General features: G+C 41.5%; 6 protein-coding genes across 6 annotated transcripts; 4 read left to right on the top strand and 2 right to left on the bottom strand.

The window, feature by feature from the left end:
* Window positions 1–4,412: 4,412 nt before the first annotated feature.
* LOC108060773 (C3 and PZP-like alpha-2-macroglobulin domain-containing protein 8) lies at window positions 4,413–7,239 on the top strand. Its single transcript, XM_017146633.3, has 3 exons — window positions 4,413–4,527; window positions 5,487–5,888; window positions 6,547–7,239. Exons 1-3 carry the CDS (start codon window positions 4,518–4,520, stop codon window positions 7,023–7,025), a joined length of 891 nt encoding a protein of 296 aa, XP_017002122.1. The 5' UTR covers window positions 4,413–4,517; the 3' UTR covers window positions 7,026–7,239.
* Window positions 7,240–9,179: 1,940 nt separating this feature from the next.
* On the top strand, window positions 9,180–10,708 carry Cht9 (Chitinase 9). The gene is made up of 3 exons (XM_044393285.2): window positions 9,180–9,296; window positions 9,368–9,809; window positions 10,053–10,708. Exons 1-3 carry the CDS (start codon window positions 9,236–9,238, stop codon window positions 10,657–10,659), a joined length of 1,110 nt encoding a protein of 369 aa, XP_044249220.1. The 5' UTR covers window positions 9,180–9,235; the 3' UTR covers window positions 10,660–10,708.
* A 1,178-nt stretch (window positions 10,709–11,886) lies between these two features.
* On the top strand, window positions 11,887–13,706 carry Cht4 (Chitinase 4). The gene is made up of 5 exons (XM_017146568.2): window positions 11,887–11,971; window positions 12,028–12,204; window positions 12,381–12,651; window positions 12,707–12,915; window positions 12,977–13,706. Exons 1-5 carry the CDS (start codon window positions 11,902–11,904, stop codon window positions 13,654–13,656), a joined length of 1,407 nt encoding a protein of 468 aa, XP_017002057.2. The 5' UTR covers window positions 11,887–11,901; the 3' UTR covers window positions 13,657–13,706.
* Window positions 13,707–14,159: 453 nt separating this feature from the next.
* Window positions 14,160–15,958, top strand: Cht12 (Chitinase 12). The gene is made up of 4 exons (XM_044393099.2): window positions 14,160–14,396; window positions 14,445–14,621; window positions 14,690–14,957; window positions 15,009–15,958. Exons 1-4 carry the CDS (start codon window positions 14,330–14,332, stop codon window positions 15,907–15,909), a joined length of 1,413 nt encoding a protein of 470 aa, XP_044249034.1. The 5' UTR covers window positions 14,160–14,329; the 3' UTR covers window positions 15,910–15,958.
* Cht8 (Chitinase 8) lies at window positions 15,920–17,968 on the bottom strand. The gene is made up of 3 exons (XM_017146596.3): window positions 17,854–17,968; window positions 17,344–17,800; window positions 15,920–16,831 (listed from the first exon to the last, which is right to left on the bottom strand). The coding sequence occupies exons 1-3, from the start codon at window positions 17,966–17,968 to the stop codon at window positions 15,937–15,939; spliced, it is 1,467 nt and encodes a 488-aa protein (XP_017002085.3). The 3' UTR covers window positions 15,920–15,936.
* Window positions 17,968–18,784, bottom strand: mRpL54 (mitochondrial ribosomal protein L54). The gene is made up of 3 exons (XM_017146598.3): window positions 18,559–18,784; window positions 18,360–18,493; window positions 17,968–18,300 (listed from the first exon to the last, which is right to left on the bottom strand). The coding sequence occupies exons 1-3, from the start codon at window positions 18,659–18,661 to the stop codon at window positions 18,139–18,141; spliced, it is 399 nt and encodes a 132-aa protein (XP_017002087.2). The 5' UTR covers window positions 18,662–18,784; the 3' UTR covers window positions 17,968–18,138.
* Window positions 18,785–19,095: the final 311 nt, after the last annotated feature.

Here is a 19,095-nt window from a genome sequence, read left to right as displayed (position 1 = left end):
TACACATTTATCGCCGAGATATACACTGTTAGGCCAAAGGGGTGCAAAAACGTTCTATCAAATCAAATTGTACAATCATAAGTTGAAACATTCAAACGTCGAATTTTGATAAAACATATATAGCTCATTTGCTATTTGTGATTAAAATATTTATAATTTAGTAGGCCAAAACTTGACTTTTGAAAATAAAATTTACAGTGTACATAACGCCGAAGATTTTGTTTGAAATGATTTCAATTTTACAAACTTTGAATCATACGAATTTTAATAACAAATGAAACATACTGTGATAAAATGTTCCAAGTACTGTTGATTCATTTAATTTGTACGATTTAAGAAAATGGATAAAAGACTGGCTTTTGCCGGATGACAAATCGTTTTTCTTTGTTATCTACTCAATAAAAATGAAATCGATCTGGATAAGAAAGTGGTTAACCAGAAGGTAGGCAACAAGAAGTTCTCAGATTAAACATTTTAAAATTTTTGTCAGTGTAAAATGACAGCTGTTGGCGAACGTGCTTGAGAGAAAAAGTGGGAGAGCTGGTTTCTCTTGGTGTGATAAAAGTCTACTCCACACACACAAAAAGACCCCATATTTGAGAGAGGGAATTTTACCAGATCGCTTTTAGTGTGTGTAAGTGTGACGTGCGTCAACCGGTACATTTTCTCTCCGGCTCTCTCTACACGCACACTTCCTCGTTTCGCGAACTTTGTCCACGCTTTCTCTGCCCCTCTCACCTGTCTTTTTCGCACCCCTTTTCAACCCCTAATGCAATTTGCAATTGCATTTCAAAATTGACGTGTTGACAGTAAAAGCGGCGACAGAGCAAAACAAAATGTTTAGGAACCTAACATAGATTCGCTTAATGGATATGTTTGTCGCATTTTTGAATCACTTCCAAGGTGCCCTTGCCAATTATCTGAAATGTATGTAACTTTCTGCCTCCCTTTTTGTTTTTTCTGCCAGACAAACCGGTTCCGAAAATTATGCCAGTCTAGAGACTCTACACACAGAGACTGCCAAGTTTCGCCTAAACAGCAACAGCACGTTTTCATCTCGAAATACCAACGACCTTCGTCTGTGACCTTTGGGCAACCACTCGAACACATACACACCTGCATAAAAAATCACAAGATAAACAAAAGATAAGCATTACTTATCGGAACAACAGGCCAAAAACTCCATTATCGAGAGGGAGTTGCATTATTCACAGGTTAAATATAAATATCAAAGGGTTCCGAAGTCAAATCAATCGGTATAAATGGCCAATCGCGATCGTATTGAGATTGAGAGAGTAAATTCAAACAAGTTTTTTAACATTTCACAGATATACAAAAGTTTTACACACTAGAGCAAAGTAAATAAGTATGGGGGCTCGTCAGGCACACACACACACATTCATTTCCGTTTATTTTTATGTTTTCAGCTGATTTGGTTTTGGGCCAGTTGAACGATTTCATAAGAATTATTCATGTTCCACTTGGTTCCACGGGGCGTATGCGCGATAAGTTGATCTGACGTTATCGCCGCTTGCGTTTTTTCACTTTTCCTTTCGTTAACTGCGAGATTTCATCTGCATCTATTCTTAACCCTACATTACTTGAAAAAACTAAGAATAATTTATAATCTTAGAAAAGCAAATATCCTTTTAATATATTTTAAAGAAATCTACAAACATAATAATATTTTAAGTGTTCTATTAAAACCACAAATCTGTCCTCTTCTTCTAAGGGTTAATGCCAAGTTGATTGCCCTAGGCCACTTAAAGCTCAATTGGCTGTTGACACTTTTGAGAAAATCCAGTGGTCAGAGGCTGGTACTGAGACCCAATTGATTTCAATTGAGTGAACTCATCCCGATTTACACTTACTGGTCTCTGGAAATGTCGCAAAAGTCGCCAGCGGAAATGTTAATTGAATCGAGTTAATTTATTTCACTTTGGCACTGCCTAACGAATGAAAATACATCTCAATTGAATGGCTAGCTGGCTTATGGTTCAGCATTCCAGAGGTCATAATGTTACGCAAACGGAACATTAAAACTAAATGGGAAAGTGTAAACAGAGTTAACTTGTTTTGTCCGCTTATCTGCGCAGTATACATTTCGGGGGCTCGTCAATGGGAAAAGTGCATTCTGTTTAAAAGTTATCTGCAAGATTAGATATAGATGATGAAATTTTGCTCATTCAGTTTAAAAACATCGTAAAGCCTCACGTTCTTACTCATACCTTTCCATTTTGATAAGGATTTTTGGGGACACTTGTATACTGTTTTTCTTGATCTTAGGGAAATTATCATACTGTTGAAATTATATTTTCTTAAAAATGAAATTATCCTGTAGCAGAAAGATTACATTACTTTTATATAATTCTTTAAAAAATATAGAATTCTAGTAGGTCCCACAAATACTTCAAGTAAAAATAAAGTGAAACTGAGCTACTTATTTATAGAAAAAGCTAAGCCCTTACCTATGTAATCCTTAATATGTAACACTGTAATTAGCTTTAAGTAAATAATATTCCATTCTCTTCTATTTTTAGATGTAAAACTGAATGACACCCTAAGCTCCATTAGTAAAATGATATATTAACGCCAAAATTAACAACAAAAGGAGGCCTTCTATAAGCAGTGTATTGTTTGTTTACCCGTCTGCCGCTGTGTAAAGTTTGTATGTTCGTTTGTGTGTTCAGGTGTCTCCGATATAAATACCCCCAGTTGCACGGCGTGAGCAATTGATCTACCACTCTTATCACAAGACAATTTGGCACGGCTACCAGTTTCTGCGAACGCAAATAACAATTTGTTTATTTTACAACGTTTCCTTTCGACGGAAAGTTCTGCGCATGCACGTTTTACAATTAAATAAAAAAAGTGCGACCAACCGGCGAGACGAAAGAAAACCGACTGACATTAAGAACCTAAGAAAAAACATAATGTGACGTAAGGAAAGATAAGCCACATACCCTCGTTACAGGATGATATAAAGAAGGGTAACTCTGAAAATTCTCGGTCCGTATCATTTGAACTATTCCATTTGAAGGGGCCTTATGAAATTATAAAATCATGGACGCTAAACCGTTTAACTAAAAAATAGTTAAAAGCTCAAAAAATGTTTACAAATAAATAAATAAAAAAAAATAAAAAATAAATAAAAAATAAAAAAAAAAATTTTTTCAAATTTGTCCCTCCTAAAAGTATGCTACAGTATGCTAAAGTATGTAAAACAAACATACGAGAGAACTACTTTAAGCAATAAATAAATAATGATCGAATGGAAAACCGTTTTATTGCTGTCCATAACATTATATCAGCATCAATTATTCTAGACCTTTTGGGTGAAATCATTGGCAGTAACTTTTGATGCCCTGGTTTGGTTAGCCATGTGACAACACAAAGTAAAACCGGCACATGACGCCAAAACAAGTGACGACAACACCGCCAAAGCATAATAAAAAGAGGAAACACTGAACCAAAAAACTAGTTGCATCGAATAGATGATACCCTCGAAGATATATATAATTTGTTTGAGTAATATTAAGCAGCCAAGAAAAGTTAAGAATCCCAATTTCTACGCTCCTGCCAATATTTACTGTGTACTTTTAAATGTAGTTACCGAAATATAGACCTTGTAACATATTTTTTAAATACAAAATATAATTCCGAAATCAAACCAATATCAATAATATTGGTTCTACAAGCATTTATTAAGGTTTTCAAAAAAATATCAAAATTATCACAGGTTTTAACGAAAATTACTTAATATAACTATACCTTTTGTACTAATTGCTTAATTTAGCATAAGTATGTAAATCTGTCATTGGCAAGCCAACTTGAAAAATATCATGCCCTTACAAAGCATTGAAAAGCTTCCGTCTGGTCTTGGTGACATCAGCAGCAGCTTTTGCCAACCTGAGTCATAGACGTGCTAAGCAAAACTATGCAGAAAAAGTACTTTAGTTTTACCGAAGACTACATACCCTTTCAATAAGTTGCGGATTTTATAAAATGAGTAACAGCTTAAAATAATAGTTTTTAGCATATTAAAATTAGGTTACCCATTTTTTCTTTGCATAATATAAAAATGGGTATACATAAAAATCAGCTAAGAAATATTCATAGGTAAGCACGAGTACAATATAAAATCCGTAATACTATGAGTAATTCTTCCACAAATATAATAAAATATCATATTTAAAATTGTTTTTTAATTTTAAGCTTAATATGACTTTTTATGATAACATTTTTTTTTTAAATACAACCGCTACGGTAAAACGTAACTCTGAACTGTATAACTCTGTGGTAATAAGTTCCCAATTCAAACCTGGTACAGTCGACTACTTTCTAGACTGCCAATGATCTCCCTCTTTGCCAGAGAGAGCCCCAAAGCTTGGAGCTTTTATTTTCGCAATGCCTCTGTTTTTTTCTAGCAGTGCTTACCTCGCCGGTATTTGGGCTCCATTGCGGCAGTTTGAATCAGAATCTCAGTAAGCGAACATCGTAAAGTGGAAGCAGCAATCATGCCAATTGGTGAGTTCCCAAGTGGGTGGGTGTGTGGAGTGCCCCGAGCAGTTGGATAATGGAATGGATAATTGGGTGAATTTAAACATGGGAGAACGTCGGACTAAATAAACTTTTGGCCCTCGACCAAAATTGAATTGTGTCAACAGATTCCTAGAATCGAAACATTAGAACTAAATAAATAATATAAATTCTCTATCTCTGTTGGGTTCTTTGCCCGTGAAATATATGCAGAGCTTGTATTGAGAACAACTTTCACCTTGCGATCGTCTAGATTCAATTAACGGGAATACGTGATACACTTGGACCGCCTTTTTAGTGTTGTTTATGAGCTATCAAATTGATTTTTGGTGCGCTCACACACCAAAATGTCCAAAAATGTGTACCATCTGCGATGAGTCACTTGATACGCCTTGAACTCTGGTAATAATCAATAAGAATTCCGCTAGGGTGAACCGAGGGTCAGACGAGAGATGCACCTCGAATGATGTCATGCGAAATAATGTTGCTTGGGAAACATTTCGTGCTATCTATCGAAAACAAAACGTCCAACCTTTATAGCAAATGTTTGTCGCTTGTCGAGACCCCGTAGAGCCGGCTCATAGAACTCGAAACTGAGCTTGAGTGGAATTAGCTAGAAGGTTTTGTAGCAAAGAACAAGCGATGGCGATCTAAATGACATCATGCCGAATGGCGCTAATAAACAAGCGAAAACAAAAACAAAAACAGACGCTAAACATTCAGATATGTATCTACAAACATAAAAATAGCTACGAATTCTTTCCAGTTCAAGTGTTTTTTATGACAACATTTTTCCTGGGATTCGACGGAGATTTTTGAGGTTGATAGATCAAACCACAGAACTTTTCCATCCCACTCAGATCTCGAGTACAGTTGCCTCCAAACGAGTAACATTATATACAGTTAACCCATGAAAATCAAGTATAATCTTCTGTTCTCCTTTGCAGAAATCAACACCCCCGATAAGTTGGAGTACCAGTTCTTCCCGGCCAGCGGAGGAGTATTCACCTTCAAGGTGCGCTCTCCCAAGGATGCCCACTTGGCCCTCACACCCGCGCCCGAGGAGAATGGCCCCATCTTCGAGATCTTCCTGGGTGGCTGGGAGAACACCAAGTCGGTGATCCGCAAGGACAAACAGAAGCCCGAGGTGGCCGAGGTGCCCACTCCCGGCATCCTGGACGCCGGCGAGTTCCGTGGCTTCTGGGTGCGTTGGTACGACAACGTCATCACCGTGGGTCGCGAAGGAGACGCCGCCGCCTTCCTCTCCTACGACGCCGGAAGTCTCTTCCCCGTCAACTTCGTCGGCATCTGCACGGGGTGGGGTGCCAGCGGATCCTGGCTGCTGGACGGTAAGCTTAGACCTTATTTACACCTATTTGCGGTCAAAACAATAGCACAGGTGTCTGCCCTCTCTGATTAGTTTACCCTTCGTAAATGTTTAGGTGTTGTATTGTATTACCCTTTTTTCAATGAAACCCATTGTTTTGGTACCAAAGACAGCTGCCATTACTAATTCTATTGATTTTGTATTTTTTGCTACTATCTTTCTTATGTTATTATATTGTGCATTTTTTGATGATAAACTAAATATTAGAGTATTAATTTAAGACAAATTAATTGAAAATGTACTTTCAATATTTTTTAATTTTTATTTTTTTATTTTTATTTCTTTTTTTTTTTTTGTTTGGTGATGTAGTGTGAGTTAGTTATAGTTAAACCACAATAGTTCGAGTAGTTACTTTTAATTAATTTTTAGATGTGTATTTTTGATACCTTTGGGCTTTGAAAAAGGCTTTACAAAATTTCATCAAAAGGAAGTACATTCTTTGAAAAACCTGACAGGAAAGAGTTACGAAAACCGAAAATTGTTAGCTTGTTTTTCATAAAATAAAAAAAATAAATATGGATTGGTTAGGTACATATATCAGAGGTGCTTTTAGTTTGATACATTTAAAGGTATTCATTATATTCATATATTATTTGACTAATCCGACCTTATACTCATAGATGCCGCTCCTTCGGCTCCCGTTATTGGCTTCGCCGCTCCCACGGGAAGTGGACCAGGATGCTGGGTGGCTGCGGCCAACGGAGAGGTTCCCCCCAATGCCCTCGAAGGAGGATTCGACAGCAGCGAGCAGCTGTACATCGCCCGTGCCCGTCACGAAGGTGACCTCATTCCCGGCAAGCTGCATCCCTCCCACGGAGTAACCTACGTGGCCTGGGGAGGCGGCGAACATGGACATGGCGAATACGAGGTGCTCTGCGCCGGCGGTGGCCAGTGGGTGCCCGTGGATGCCGGCAACATCCCGCCGAACGCTGTGCCCGCCGGAGAAACCGCCGAGGGTGAGCCGCTCTTCATCGGACGCGCAACCCACGAAGGAACCATCACCGTGGGCAAGGTGCAGCCCTCCCACGGATGCTGCTACATTCCCTACGGCGGCGAGGAGCTGGCCTACAAGGAGTTCGAGATCTACGTGGCCAACTAAGCTCGGATCCGGATCGGGATCGAATGTCCAACGCACTGAAATACACACAATTGTTAATCTGAGCGCTTTACAGTTCAACTGGTCGCAGAAATTTTATTTATATTTGCATTTCTACTCAATACTGTTGAAGAATCTCTTTTTTTAAAGCCGAAAAGGTTATTACTTTGTTCACCCGAAATTGGTTAATAAACAATAAATATGTTTAAGAAAATTACATATCCGATATAAGTTTTTAATCAGCTTGCCTTAAAATAAATTTAGCTGAATTCGAATTCCTTTTTTATTATTACAGACAATTAAATAGTCAAACTTACGCAATGGAGGATCCACTCGGAATTTAAAAGGGATTTGAAAGACTTTCATTATTATCAACAGTTTTATTGCCACTAATATAAATTTGGAAATTATTATCAAATTGTATTATCTCACTCCCTTCAATTGCCAATAAATTACAATTACAATCAGTTGGAACTCTTGAAAATTATAATCACGCATTCCTTACCTGATGAAATCACACCTGCTACAATCTTAGGCAAAGTGGAATGATTGGAATCTAGTTGAATATACTTAGGCGGCCCATTCAACATAATTTACTCCTACTCAATGAAAATCTTTTTTCACTAATCCCGTTATCAATGAGCTCATAAGCCCGTCATAAAATCTAAAAAAAGAATGGATTTAATTGGAAAGATTGGTAGCAGGTCACAAAAAATAAAAAAAATACTTATTAGCATTGTTTTATTACTTAGTACCAGTGCTGCCATCACTCAGCTTGAAAAACAGGACAGATAAGCCACAAAAAACAGGGAAAAAAAGGACAGAAAATTTAAGAAAAGGACAAAAAAAAGGACAAAAGTAAATGTACCTACATTTTTCTGTTTCTACCAATGGGTTATATATTTACTTAATATAAATGGATTTTAAATAAAATTTAATTATGTAATGATCTACTGCGCCCGACTCACAACCTTCTTTGTTTGATCATTTTACCATGGTAAATTTTTGTGCGTATACGTAATAATCTAAAATTATTATAATAATTAATGCATTTCAAGTAACTATATTCGTAATACAAAAAAATTAAATACCTGCGTCAAACCCGAAAAAGAGTCGTTCAAATCTGAATTTTTTTTCTGACAAAAAAGCAGAGAGTAAAAGTTAAAAAATTTTAAAAGTGCTTTCCTCTTTTTTTTGCTACAGAAAAAATCGTACTATAAAGAAAATCCATCGACTGCTTTACGTCTCTTTGATAATTTGTAAAAAGAATTATTTTTTAAGTGCCGAACTGTAAGAATGATGGTTAAAAAGGCATTTTAGCATATAAAAACAGGTTTATACACTTTCGACTAGCAAAAATAACACTCAAAACCTTTTTTTTGAAAAAAAGATAGATTTCCGGATAGGGGATGTTTGAAATTTTTTCCGGATAAAGCCGTTAAAAAAAGGACAGATCTGTCCGGAAAGAGGACAAAATGGCAGCACTGCTTAGTACTGGTTCCCCGGTATCATTATCATTATTTAAATAAGGCTTCCTTTTCTTATTTTGTCTTTATCAAGATATTTCTCAATGTATTTCTATCTATTTCTTTTTTAAAAAATTTAAATTTATTATGGGATGATAAGAGTTTAATTATATTCTCTTTTAAAGCCAGGTCATTCCATCTAATCGCATGATTGCGTCCTACCAGATTACAAGGGTATACCGTAGTCGCGCAATTCTAAGTAAAATTTGGAAATAGACAATTGCAAACCTCATTTCTGGTAACAGTGCTCTGTTTCTTTGAACACCTGGTTATTGAAAAAAATAGAGCAATGATAACAATAACGCTCTATATTCTGTTTACTACTCAACTAAAGAGTATGAAAATGATGTTAATTAGCAAAGACCGTTCTTGAAGAATCACGTATACCCTTTTCTACCATTATTGATTATAGAAATCTAAAGTGGATTTTAAATGTTGAAGCACCTCTTTAGAGAATTTATAACTTAAGGGATGGTAAACAAAAATGAATCTGAACTCGAGATACAGATAGGAGACCCCTATATAAATATTAAAATTCAAAGCAAGTAGCACGCGACGAAGCCTTTATAAATTTGTCAGACAAGTGGAGTGGAGTAGCCGTCTCAAGTGATAAGGTTGGTGATAACCGAAGCGTAGAAAGGTATAAATACCTTGAATCAAATAGAATTTGGTATCATTTCTTGCAAAATGGTAAAGTTATTGGCACTACTCGCAGTTCTCTGCCTTGGCCAGGCGGTCGTTGCTGAACGTGAGTACTCAATGGGGTGGTGAAAATCATTACAGAGGTAATGGGTAAACCACTTACATCCTCGATTACAGGCATCGTCAACTGCTACTGGGGCACCTGGGCCAACTACCGCAGCGGGCAGGGCAAGTTCGATGTGTCCAACATCGACTCCGGTCTGTGCACCCACTTGAGCTACTCCTTCTTCGGCATCAACGACAACGGCGAGATCCAGTCCCTGGACACCTGGTTGGACTACGATCTGGGCTTCATCAGCCAGGCTGTGGGTCTGAAGCAGCATAACTCCAACCTGAAGGTCCTGGCCGTCGTGGGTGGCTGGAACGAGGGCTCCACCAAGTACTCCTCGATGTCCGGCGACTGGTACAAGCGCCAGAACTTCATCAACTCCGCTCTGAACCTGCTGCGTAACCACGGATTCGATGGCTTGGACTTGGACTGGGAGTACCCCAACCAGCGTGGTGGCAACTGGAACGATCGCTCCAACTTTGTGACCCTGCTGCGCGAACTGAAGGAAGCGTAAGTAGAGTATATCTATAAGAACGAATGTTCTGAGTTCAAGAACAAATATTATCTGAGACCTAATGGTATTCCTTCATTCTAGTTTCGCTCCCTATTTATTATAGAGTATATTTATGAGTTCAAATGTTCTCAATTCAAGAGCGAATGTTCTCAATTTCAAGAACAAATTTTCTCAATTCAAGAAAATATGTTCTCTCCAAATATTTCTATCTGAGAACTAATGGTATTCCTTCTTTCTAGTTTCGCTCCCTATGGCTACGAGTTGAGCATTGCTGTGGGTGCCGGAGAGGCTCTGGCCAGCAGCTCCTACGAGATCGCCAACATTGCCGCCCAGGTCAACTTCATTAACGTGATGACCTACGACTTCGCCTTCGCCTCTGATGGTCAGACCGGTTTCAACGCTCCCCAGTGGGCCGTGGAGAACGCCATCAACTTCTGGCTGAGCCAGGGTGCTCCGGCCAACAAGCTGGTGCTCGGCGTTGGCACCTACGGTCGCTCCTTCCAGCTGTCGGACTCCTCCCAGAACTGGCCGGGAGCACCGTGCCGCGGTGAGGGTGCCGCCGGTTCCTACACTGGATCCACCGGCTACCTGGGCTACAACGAGATCTGCCAGAACAACTGGCACACCGTCTTCGACTACGGCAATGCCGCCCCCTACGCCTACTCTGGTGACCAGTGGGTGAGCTTCGACAACGTCCTGAGTGTCCAGTACAAGATGGACTTCGCCCTGCGCAATAACCTGGCTGGTGCCATGATCTGGTCTTTGGAAACCGATGATTACCGCGGTCTGTGCGGCGAGAACTACCCTCTGCTCCGCGCCATCAACATGAAGCTGCGTTGGACATAAGAAGGAGTATTCCGATTAGAAAGAATAAATGATTAAAAATTAAAAAAAATATCTCGAGTTTTGGCTATCTCTCATTGGATACCTCACTTTTATTTATATGAAAATATAACATTTATTTTTGTAGAGCTAATAAGATGATTTAAAAGAAACAAAATACTCGGGCTTAAAGATTTGGTTTCTATCTTCTAAATAAAAAATTCCTATTCTAAAACAAACCAGTTCGAAAATTGTGAGATATCTACAATTTCGTTTTGTATATCCATTTAATTGACAAAGAAATTAAAATTTAACAGGGAACTATCGTTGATATCCTACTAATATTTACAAAGGTCTTGGTCCAGCATTCGTTTGTAAGAAACCATTTCTCAATATTTTTGAATTGCAAGCTTTTTTCTGTACAAAATTCGTTTGAATCGGAATCTGGAAACTTATGATAAAAAAACTATATTGCAAAGTAGCCATTCCTTCTGCTATTATCGCCGATTTATAGTTTAATTACTAATCATGTAAGAATGTCATTCAGTAAAACAGTTTAACTTGATCCTTCAAGTAACGTTTTTGTATTGAAGTACCAGCAATTTCAGCAAGAAACGCCATTGTTATGGTGAAATTCTTTGTTTATTGAGACATTTTTCAGAAAAACAAATCATCATAAAAAAAATCACCCACAATAATAATAATATGTTTATTTTTTTTAAGCCTTTATTGAAGTACCTGAGATTATGGTTACCAATAAAATTGTCACCGTTTCTTCATAAATAAATCAATCATCATAGGAAATAAGTGTGGTCACTCTTATTATTACTCGTAGAAGTAGAAGAATGTTTATTTATTTAATTAGAGATTATGGTTATTGAAGAGGCTTTATGAGTAGCTAGCAACAATTTTGAATCACATCCTTTAGAACGATGACGAAGTGCGTATTCGAGTGGGGTTCGATATGATAGCACCATCATCCAAATCTCAAGATGCACTTAATAATCAAACAATAAATGGAAATTTATGTTCATAATATAATATGTGGTACAGATATAGGCTAAAGAGTCGTTTCAACTTCCTCACCGAATGCAATATATTACACTTTTGTTTTCTATTTCTGCGATTTCTTCTGTGAAGTGGCGATTTATCAACGACGTCGATGTGGGAATAGTGATAAGAATTTGCCTGGGGAGTGGCCTATATAAACGGAGTGCCATAATACGCGTAGCTATTGTTAATGTTGACCGACTGAGAAGGCACATTATGAAGGTTTTCTCGATTTGGGCTTTGGCAGCTCTTTGCCTTTGCCTCGGCCAAGTGGCCACCAGCGAAAGTGAGTATTAGTCTGCAGTTTTCCCAGAAATCGAAGTGCTAATCCCAATCCTCTAGAGCTCATCAACTGCTACTGGGGCACCTGGGCCAACTATCGTCCCGGCGATGGCAAGTTCACCCCCTCGGACATCGATCCCTCCCTGTGCACCCACATCAGCTACACCTTCTTCGGAATCAGCGATGCCGGCGAGTTCAAGTCCCTGGACACCTGGCTGGACATGGACGATGGACTGGGTGAGTAAATAGCATCATTTATTGAATTCGTACCTGGGGACACATAAAGAAATTTTCAAAATCGGACCATTCACTCAAAAGTTATGAGGAAATAAAAGCTACGTTGCGTGCAAGCAGTCGCTTTTCTGCTTTCTTAGTTGAATAACGTTCTCCCATGTCCTAAATGTTATTCCTAGGCTACATTAGCCAGACGATTGCCCTGAAGCAGCGTAATCCCAATCTGAAGATTCTGGCTGTGGTGGGCGGCTGGAACGAGGGTTCCGAGAAGTACTCAGCCATGGCCGCCGATCCTGCCAAGCGTGCCACCTTTGTGACCACCTCCCTGGCCTTCATTCAGCAGTATGGCTTCGATGGTCTGGATTTGGATTGGGAGTATCCTGGTCAGCGAGGAGGCAGCGATGCGGATCGCGTTAACTTTGTGACCCTGCTGCGTGAGATTAAGGAAACGTGAGTAATTGTATAGATTCTTTAGAAGGCTATAACCTATATCGATTACCTAAAGTTATGACAAGTATGGATTGGAACTGGGTATTGCCGTGGGTGCCTCCGAGAAGTCGGCCAGCATCTCCTACGACATTCCGGCCATTTCCCAGCACCTGACCTTCATCAATGTGATGACCTACGACTTCCACATGGCTCTGGATGGCTACTTGGGTCTCAATGCTCCTCTGCCCGAGGTCACCGAATCCATTGACTACTGGCTTTCGCATGGTAAGTTAGAAAACTTGGGTATACTGAGTTCCCATTACTGATTACTGGTTATAACAATTAGGTGCCCCCGCCGAGAAACTGATCCTGGGCATTGGCTTCTATGGTCATAGCTACCAGATGTCCGATAGTTCTCAAAACTGGCCTGGAGCCGCTTGCATTGGTCCCGGAACTGCTGGCGTCTACACCCGGGAGAATGGCTTCCTGGGCTACCACGAGATCTGCCTGAACAACTGGAACACCGTTTTCGATCAGGAGAACGGTGCTCCGTATGCCTACCAGGGCGACCAATGGATCGGCTATGACAACCCCGAGAGCATCCAGATGAAGATGCAGCTGGTGGAGTCCCGCAACCTGGGAGGCGCCATGATGTGGTCCATCGAGACTGATGACTTCCGTGGCCTCTGCGGAGAGTCCTATCCCCTGCTGAAGACCATGAACCGCGCTCTGGGAAAGGAGGTTAGCGGCGGAGGAGGAGGAAGTGTAACCCCCTCGCCAACTTCTGCTCCCACTGCTGGCACCACGCCCACACCCACTCCCGGTGGAGGAGGAAGTGGAGGTGGTGGCTCCACTGGAGACTGCGCATCTACCGCAAATGGTCACTACATGACCGTTGGCGACTGCAACAAGTACTACCAGTGCACCGATGGCGTCCGTTACGACTTCCAATGCGGAGCGGGACTGTACTTTAATACCAACACCCAAATCTGCGACTGGCCGGCTAATGTCGCTTGTCCCTATTAAATAAACAGCAAATGAAAATATACCAGCATTTTGAATAATCAAAAAATATACATATATGTTTTCAAGTGGCCCCCACAGGAATTGTATTTCAAGTAATCTTATAAATCCATATTTATGACCATCTGAATACCGATTAGATTTAGATTCTCATAATAATATTGACAAACAAGCACTTAGTCATCATCAGACATAAAGGAATTGTATTGTACAGACCATGAGGCAACTGCCCATGATTCAATTTCAATATTGAAGTAATGATAATGACAATAAATACTTGTTCACTTGTCTACAAGAAACCATAAATGGGTGAGGTAATGTGAAGGAATGTTAAGTTCAATGCAGGGTACACTTATTGACATGCTGAAAGTACTTTGAAAAACAGGGGGATATTATAATATTTCCAGCTAAGATCAAATAATAAATCGAAACAGGACTGTTTCAATTTAAATAATAATCAACTTATCATTGCATTTTTGGTGTAAACTTGATTTACTTTACCATTTCCTAAATGACACTCATTCAGAAACAACACGGAACTCAAAACACTTTTAGTGGTCCGGAAACAAATTTTAACAAAAACTTTCATTTTGTTTACTTGACCATTTCGTTTAGTCTGCGATCAAGCTAAAATTATAAAAATTTTCTAGTTAACCTCGATAGGTTCTTTATAACCATGGCTCCTTTTAAGTGTGTTTTTATGGTACTGACATTTCTGATCTGCGGTTCTATAGCAAAAGAGTGTAAGTATTTCTTTATAGTACTACTTGGTTTAACAATTATTCCCCCAGACAATGTCTTCTGTCAATATGATATGGCCTCCTACTATTTCAAAGAACGCAGTCAATTCTTTGACTGGAACTTGGACTCTAGACTTTGCACTCACCTGGTCATTGGTTCGGGTGTAGGTGTAGATGGAGAGACCGGCGAATTGAAGATCACCGATCGACATCTCCTCCTGGATAAGAGTAAGTGCAAATATATTTAGGATCTTTTATTTAAGGTACCAAGGTAATTAATCCTAAAATCCCTATAGATATGCTAACTAGCGTTAGGAACATGAAGGTTGATAGCATAAAAAAGGTGATGTTCACCATTGGTGGCTGGCAGGAAGATTCCCATCACTTCTCCACGATGGTAGCCTCTCCGAACAAGCGAGACAACTTCTACACCTCGATTCTAACGTTCATGAACGAGTGGGGATTCGATGGAGTCCAGATCGATTGGCGTTATCCCACTCAGCGCGGTGGACAGCCGGAGGATCGGAAGAACTTTGTGCTTCTATTAGAGGAACTAAGTTTAATGTGAGTATCTATTCCTCAGATCCCCAAGATCTCATCCCCCTTTTTCTATAGCTTTCGGGAGCAGAAGTTAATCCTCGTGGTAACTGTGTTGGGTCGAACGAACCAGCGGAACCTTGAGAGCTACGACATTCCCGGGATAGTAAAGAACTCTGACTTTGTCCACCTAATGATGCACGACGAACGGGATGCATATCGCCTGCGTTTGGGCTACAATGCTCCACTTCACGGATCTGGAGACACAGTAGCCAATGCCATTAAACTTTGGAAGAGGCAGGGAAAGGCACCCGAGAAACTCATCCTTAATATTCCCCTCTTCGTTCGCTCCTATACCATGGATAGGGATCAATCGACGGTGGGATCGCCCTGCAAAGGACCCGGCAAGCGAACAAAGTTGTCCCATCGCGATGGCTTCATGACCTACAACGAGTGGTGCGTGCAGGAGTCCAACTGGACCAGGAAGTTCGACAAGGTGGCCAAGGTGCCGTATGCCGTGCGAGGTGATCAGTGGGTGAGCTACGAGAATGCCCAAAGCATCTGGGCCAAGATGCACTTGCTCCAGAAGCACAAACTGGGTGGCGCCATGGCCTGGACCGTCGATGTGGATGACTTCCAGGGATTTTGTGGCGAGCGTCATGGTTTGCTCCACGTAATCTTCGCTGCGCTGGGGGATAAGAATGCCCTGACAACTGAAAAGCCCACCACTGAGGCTTCTGGTCTCTGCCCCCGGGATGGTTTCTTCAAGGATGCCTGGGATTGCCGCTTATATCACGAATGCCGCAACGGGGAGAGGATCTACTACGAGTGCCTCGAGGGTCAGTACTTCGAGGAGACCAAGGCCATCTGCCTGCCCAAATCGGAGGTCAAGTGCGAAGATAACTTGGTCATCTGGCGACCGGGAATGCCCGTTTACAACTTCAGAAACATGCCGCTGAACCTCAAGATTGTTGACTAGACTAGATTGAATTCCAAAAATATAGTTTTAGCACTTTACTGAACCCGAATAGTTGCATCTCTTAGTGTCTAGGTCAAAGTTGAGGCCACTGGGACAGTCGAAATTGTGCGTCTTTCCACCACTGCAGTAGTAGAACTTGGAGCAGGTCTGTGGATCGCGAACATAACCCTCAGGAGCATCCGAAGGACAACTAAATCCTCCAGTGGTTTCCTCCTTCGACGATTCCAGGTTCAAACCGGAAGGGGTTTCGCCTCCAAAGAGCACGCTGTTGATTTCGTGCAGCAGGGGATAGGGCTTCCCCCCACAGTTGCCATGAAAGTCATCGGATTCCAGGGACCAGATCATTATCCCACCTAGGTGGTGATCCACCACATACTGCGCCTTCAGGGAGAGGCTACGCGGATCCTCGTAGCCCACCCACTGTCGCTGCCTGAAGGCGTAGGGAACCTTCTGTGCCGGCTCCCACTGCCTGGTCCACTCCCCTTCCTGCTGCTGCATCAGCTCGCAGAGCTCGTTGTAGCCCAGGACGCCCGGTTCACGGGAGTATTTCCCGGCCAGTCCCTTGCCAATGTGCGGAGATCCCGGCTGATTGCCCTCGGCGGTGGCCAAGGTGAAGGTGCGTCCGTAGAAGGGAACTCCTAGGATCAGTTTTTCTGCCGGAGCTCCAGACTGAAGCCAGTACTTCACAATGGCATCCACATTGAGCTGCTGCTGCCGACCCAAGGAGTCGCTGGCATCACTTTCCGAGGCATACAGAGGAGCATTGATGCCCACCACCTGGTCCCAAGGTCCGTGGAGGTCGTAGGCCATCACATTGATGAGGTCCAGATAGGGAACCATTGCGGGTATATCATAGGATACTTCAGCGGAGAACTGGGCAGAGCCCACAGCAGCGCTGAGCAGGAAACCAAAGGGTTCAAGCCTGAGAAGAGTTAGAGGTTAGAGCTCATTTATTAAAAAACAAGAGAGAACGCTATAGTCACTCAGCTAAAGGAAGTGCGAGGGAGATGGATACATAACATTTTTTTGGTTGCGCATAACTTTTTAATGAATGGTCCGATTTGAAAAAAGTCTTCTACATTTCGATAGGTATAAATATACAAAACAAAATTGCATTTATACTTCTCGGAAATCTTGAAAGGTGTGGGCGCCAGACACGTTTTAAAATAGTTAGTGGGCGATTGTGGGCGTTAGAGGGGGCGTGGCTGAAATAAACTTGCGCTGCGTAGCAAGCACAAGAATATGTGTGGAAAATCTCAACCTTCTAGCTTTTGTAGTTTCCATGATCTCAGCGTTCATATGGACAGACAGACGGACAGACAGACGGACAGACAGAGGGACAGACAGACGGACAGACAGACATGGCTATATCGCTTTTATATGGCTATATGGCTTTTACTCTACGAGTAACGGGTATAATTACTTCCAACTCACCCCTCTTTCAGTTCTTTTAAAAACGTAATATAGTTCGATCGATCCGCGTTCTCCAAGCTATGACGCTGGCCAGGATACTCCCAGTCCAGGTCTAGGCCATCAAATCCGTGGCGCTGCAGGAACCTCACCACATCGTCCACGAACTTGGCGCGCTTCAGGGGATCGCTGGCCACCAGGGAGAACCGCTTGGAACCTTCGTTCCAACCTCCGACGGCCACCAGGGTTTTCAGCACGGGATTCTTCAGCTTGAGGGCATTGAAGGCCTTAATATTTCCCCGCCCAGCATTATCCTCGAGATCCAGATAGGCGTCGATCACCCGCAGCTGACCCGTCTCCTCGATGCCCAGGAAGGCGTAGATCAGGTGGGTGCACAGGAAGGGATCGATGTCCTCCACGCCGAACTTGCCCAGACCAGGTCGGTAGATGGACCAGGTGCCCTGATAGCAGACCACGTTTTCTGTAGAGGATTTCTTTGATAATCCTGGAGGGAATGGATAGCCAGCTACTCACTTGAAGAGTTGCCTTCTGCGGATGAGGAGGCCACCAGCAGGAGCAGCCCCAGTAAACCAGTTAAGCTCCACATTTCTTGACCACTGAATTGAAACAGCCAGCCATTCCACGACATTTATACCATTTCGATTTTAAGATAAGGAGTGTTTAACTTTGTAATATGTATTTAAGGTTTGTTTTCAAGCAGAAGACACGCTGTTTACCCACTTGTTGCTCGGGAGAGCTTGGCAAACAACGGGTCGCTTTGGGGGTCGGGTCTCCAAAATCAACGATAACACCTAGGGTCTAGAACTTCTTCAGCTTGGACAGCTGGTTGTTGCGCCGCAAGGCCAGTTTCCTGAGGCGGCGCCAGTACTGCTTGGAGTTGGGATCCAGTTCGTCCAGCGGGATGATGCGCTCGGTGTTCAGGGACCACAGCCACTCGGGGTACTCCGCATCCGGTTTGATCTGTTGGAGGAGGGGTAAATATATAGTAAACCCCATCTTAAAGAACTCTAATATTTCACCTTAACATCCTCTCCTGCTTTCAGGTAGTTGCTACCGCACACGTAGCTCACCAGCTTGTTGGCATCCGTCTCCACGGGAATGATTTTCTTCTCCATGATGGGTCCCAGCTTGCCCAGCTTTTTCTTCTTGCCCGCTGTGGAAGGGTTTAAGTTATCATTAGTTATGCTTAGTTATAACCTGGTTGTTGGGGGTGCTCACCTGGTGCCGCCGGTTTGACGGCATAGCAACGTGTGGAGTTCCCTATCGCTGGGGCTATCAATCGCTGTCTTACCATCTGGAAAATCGCAGTGAAGTTGCTCATGTCTGCTATATATTCTATTTACTGCCTAATAGTCACTTTAATTGACGAATATTTGTTAATTTACAGCAATTTATTTACAAAACTACTTGTATAGTTGTATAATCTGCCGAATGCAGCTGTGCAGCCCTGGTTATAAAGTATACGACCCGTCAGCTGATTATTCAAAACAAAGAACTATCGAAGAGAATTTTTTTAATAAAAAGCTATTGCGACTTTATAAACTTTAATAGAGTGACCTAATAATACGAATTATAAATATTTCTGTCATTAATTGTTTAAACAATAGACTTTAGAGATGGACTTTGGTTTTGCAAAATAAAATTATTTGGAATAGGAAGATTTTAAAGTTTTTATAAATATAAAAAACAAAAATAAATTTTTCTATCTTTATTTTGTTGCCTACTTTTATTTAAATTTTGTCAGTTACTTTTAAG

The sequence above is a fragment of the Drosophila takahashii genome, chromosome 2R, assembly GCF_030179915.1.
Source record: "Drosophila takahashii strain IR98-3 E-12201 chromosome 2R, DtakHiC1v2, whole genome shotgun sequence".
Classification (NCBI taxonomy): Eukaryota; Metazoa; Arthropoda; class Insecta; order Diptera; family Drosophilidae; genus Drosophila; species Drosophila takahashii.
This window is presented reverse-complemented; position numbering and strand designations above follow the sequence as displayed.